This window comes from Bison bison, unplaced genomic scaffold (assembly GCF_000754665.1).
Source record: "Bison bison bison isolate TAMUID 2011002044 unplaced genomic scaffold, Bison_UMD1.0 scf7180017864370, whole genome shotgun sequence".
NCBI lineage: Eukaryota > Metazoa > Chordata > Mammalia > Artiodactyla > Bovidae > Bison > Bison bison.
Genome location: NW_011494942.1, coordinates 6,283,730 through 6,287,747, shown reverse-complemented (window position 1 = coordinate 6,287,747; position 4,018 = coordinate 6,283,730). Strand labels below are relative to the sequence as shown.

The 4,018-nt window shown below is 37.4% G+C and overlaps 1 protein-coding gene across 2 annotated transcripts in view; it reads right to left on the bottom strand.

The window, feature by feature from the left end:
- The window catches only part of PYROXD1 (pyridine nucleotide-disulphide oxidoreductase domain 1), a 26,391-nt gene that overhangs the window by 3,031 nt on the left and 19,342 nt on the right, over nucleotides 1-4,018 (bottom strand). For both annotated transcript variants that reach the window (XM_010855942.1, XM_010855941.1), the window contains 3 exons: nucleotides 3,494-3,629; nucleotides 2,516-2,628; nucleotides 1,525-1,647 (listed from right to left, as the gene is read on the bottom strand). In XM_010855942.1, coding sequence (XP_010854244.1) covers nucleotides 1,525-1,647; nucleotides 2,516-2,628; nucleotides 3,494-3,629 — 372 coding nt within the window. The remainder of the gene's footprint in view (nucleotides 1-1,524; nucleotides 1,648-2,515; nucleotides 2,629-3,493; nucleotides 3,630-4,018) is intronic.

Below are 4,018 nucleotides of genomic sequence, written 5' to 3'. Positions count from 1 at the left end.
TGTGATACTATACTGCTGCACTGTTACTAATGCATTTTAGCCTCCAAGTTCCTTCAGTTTGTGTCTTGGACTATGTGAAACAATTACTGCTTATGCAAATTAAGAGATGAGTTTATTAGAGTCACTCAAAGTAAGAAACACCAGTTTATTTTAGGACATTTCTTTCCTATACTAGAGTATGAGGCACATGAAGGATGTAATTTACATATTCCCTGACTTCAACCCTTTTGCTGTGCTGTGCTTAGTCACTTAGTCATGTCCGACTCTTTTTGATGCCATGGACTGCAGCCCGCCAGGCTCTTCTGTCCATGGGGATTCTCCAGGCAAGAATACTGGAGTGGGTAGCCTATCACTTCTCCAGGGTATCTTCCAGACCCAGGAACTGAACTGGGGTCTCCTGCATGGCAGGCAGATTCCTGACCAGCTGAGCTACCAGGGAAGCCCAGCTTTAACCCTTAGTGGGCTGAAATGTTAACAACAAAAATAGCAACTCCAATTCGTAATTGAGTTTGCGACAGATATGCCATAAAAACGACATAGGATGTCATTGTAGAGAAAACTGAAAGCAAGCTAGTTTGAAGCATTTTAGAAATATGGCTGACATCATCCTCTTGCTGATGCTATCTCTGATATATATAAAAATAATAAAGCTGATTCTTAAAATACATCTAGTTCTTCTACTACTTCACACCCCAGTTAATCTGAATGAATAATAGCCCGACCAGTGGAACTGGTCTTTCACCAAGGTAAGTGGTTTTTGTTTTTTATTGGAGTATTACCAAGGTAAGTGTGTTGACTGGTTCTTTTATCTGTAACATCTACCTTTGACGCTCCTCCTCCTAAAACACCAGCTCTGGCCACTGTCTAGAGTATCTTCCTCTAGGATTTCTGCCCCACCATCATGAGGCAGGCAACACTGTGACAGCAGGGAGAAATCTAGATCCAGGTGGAAGGGGTTGTTAGGCTAAGGAAGGCTGTTCACCATGGGAACATCCTTTGAGTAATTCCCACAGGGAACAGATCAGCAGAAACAATGTATGGTTTACAATCTTAGTGTGCTATTTTTTTAATCTAAAGCTGTGCTGTCCTAAATCATAGCCACTAGTTACATAACTATTTAATTACAAGTAAAATTAGAATTCACTTCCTCAGTCACAGCCACAATTCAAGTACTTAGTAGACAGGTGGCTAGTGGCTACCTGACTGGACACTGCAAAAGTACAGAATGTATCTGTCATCACAGAAAGTTCTACTGGACACTGCTGGTAAACATCTGAGCATGAAAAAGTAACAGTCATAATTTTTAAAATTAAGACATCCCAGTCTATTCCATCACCATGTAATACCTTACCAAAAGGGAAAAATTCTAGAGTTTTGTTGTTTTTGTGACCAAAAAACCTCTGATAGCTTCCCACTTGAAGTAGAAAAGCTGGAAAACCAGAAAGCTGCATTTACTCGTGACAGCTCCTTTATTTTCAGATGGACTCTCTGATAAACACCTGTGATCAGGGTATGCCGGCTTACCTGCTGCCAGACAGGGCTGGGATGCCAGGCGGCCGTGCAAATATCACCTGCAGCGTAGATGTCAGGGAGGGACGTGTGCATGTGGTCATCCACCTTCAGGCCACCGTCTTCTCCTACATCAAACTAAACAATGTTCCTCATAAGCACGTGGGGTAAGGAAGAGGAAACATGACTTTTTCGTTCTGAAGTAAAAGAACAAGTCAAATTTCTACATGTTGATATGCTGACTTTTAGTGAGAAAAGTGAAACAGCTGCCAAGTTTAGACAACTCATCTGAATTTCCAGTCAGTCAAATTCCTACTAAAGATGAACCCATAGCATTCTTGGAACTTCAAATTCTTAGAACATCAAAAATTGCCAATCAACATATGACCACCCCACTCAGAGTTACAAAAATATTCCTCAGTTACTACAAGCTTCAAATGCTAAAAAGCAAAAAATACATGCTGGTTTCTCTAAAAGAATCACTTTTTAAGAATCCATAGGAAGTATCAGTCTCTGAGGCCCACTTCCAAGGGGGTGCTAATGGCAAAGAACCCGCCTGCCAATGCAGGAGATGTAGGAGAAGTGGGTTCGATCCTGGATCGGGAAGATCCCCTGGAGGAGGGCATGGCAACCCACTCCAGTAATCTTGCCTGGAGAATCGCAGGGACAGAGAAGCCTGGCAGCCTACAGTCCATGTGGTCGCAAAGAGCTGGACAGGACTAAAGTGACTTAGCATACACTTCAGTCTCTTACCAACATTTAGATAAATAAAGCGTGCATTATGTCACCTTAAATAATGCTGGGATGTTAACTGCTTAAGGATTTGACAGTAAAAAAAATACTGAACATGAAGACATGAATATAAATTAAATTGTTTTCAGCCATCTTAAATTACAGTTCTGTGTCACGCTTCAAATGAACAATGTTCATGCTTGAGAATTAGAGATCTTCACAAATAATTAATACTTTAGCAATGTTCACAGTGAGACAAAAATTTTCACCTTACATTGTTGCCACAGAGAAAAGGTTCTGTATTTGGTGTAACTCCTGTAGCACTGACAATGAAATCGCAGCCATATATCTTTTCATTGGTCAATTCCACATACACAGGCCATATTTCTTAAAAAAAAAAAAAAAATTGTTCTCAAGTGTAATCACCACCAACAGCCTGTAACATTATGTGAATATGACAAGTAAAACAAAGAAAAACGAGGCAAGAAGTGACTTTAAAACAGTAACTCAAGAATATTTACAAGGTACATTTGCTAAAACAATTTTAATACGACCAATTCCATCTTCTTATTTTGGGTATAATCACGAAACCATGGCAGGCATTCTAAACATTTTTCCTTCAAATTTAGACACAAATTCTAACAAAGTAAATTGATAATCACTTTATAAATTATTTCTTTAAAAATCTTTATTAATAAACTATACTCCATCAGGAGTTTAGTCCAAGTAGTTTACTCATTTTTCAAAGTCTTCCCTTATTATTGACATTCAGACAATCCTTTTTCCTATGAAAAAATTCAAAGAATTCAGAGCAATGGGGTATCTCATATAGGAGGTTTAGTTGAATATATTTCATAGAGTAGTTCTCATGGGAATGTAGAATAGGAATTTCAGGAGATCTGTACCTTAGTTTCAACTTATAGATTTCAATCTGTCTGATTTTGAGGATGTCACTTCAACTCTTAAGAGCATCAGCTTTTTAGTTTTTATTTTTTGTCTTGATCTACAATATACTCTAATTCACTCATAGGGGTATGATGGTCAATGAGCCCTGCATAAAATGTTAAGCTCTATAGAATTTATTAGAAATTGCAAAGAGTTAAGTACTGAAAATGAAATGATTTACATTATTATGGTTTTATCTTTTCACATTTAAATTTTTTATGGAAGTATGGAGTTTTTAAATATAACAATAAAGCAAAATTGTCTTCTTTTTAAAAAAGTGATTATTTTTTCTTATTTCATCACTTACCTTTATCAGTAGTAACTGACTGATCATGATGGTCTCTTGGAAAAGTCAAGGACTTTTTCTCAGAAATTCTAAATTCTTCCTGAAGGTAAATTTTCTTTACTTCACACATGGTTTCAATGTGAATTTTATGAGAAAACTAAAATAAAGAAGTACTGGTCACCATAATATTTCCAGAAAGAAGGATGGGTTACTGATGATGAAGAAAAAATTTATAATACCCTTACAGAAACTTAAAAAAATTCTTATAAGTGAAAACACATTTAATGCTCCCAAATATGCCTCTTAGTTTTGTGTATGGAAAAAGTGAGCAGAAACTCATTTAGTATTTAGAGATCAAGAGTTGAATTGGCAGGTGGCACAAAGGGGATACTTTCTAATAGAAGCCTCATCAATAACTACATGTATATATATATATTTTAATTTATTTTCGGCTGTGCTGGGTCTTTGTCACTGCACAGGCTTTTCTCTAGTTGCAGTGAGAGGGGGCTGCTCTAGTTTCAGGGCACAGGCTTCTCATTACAGAGG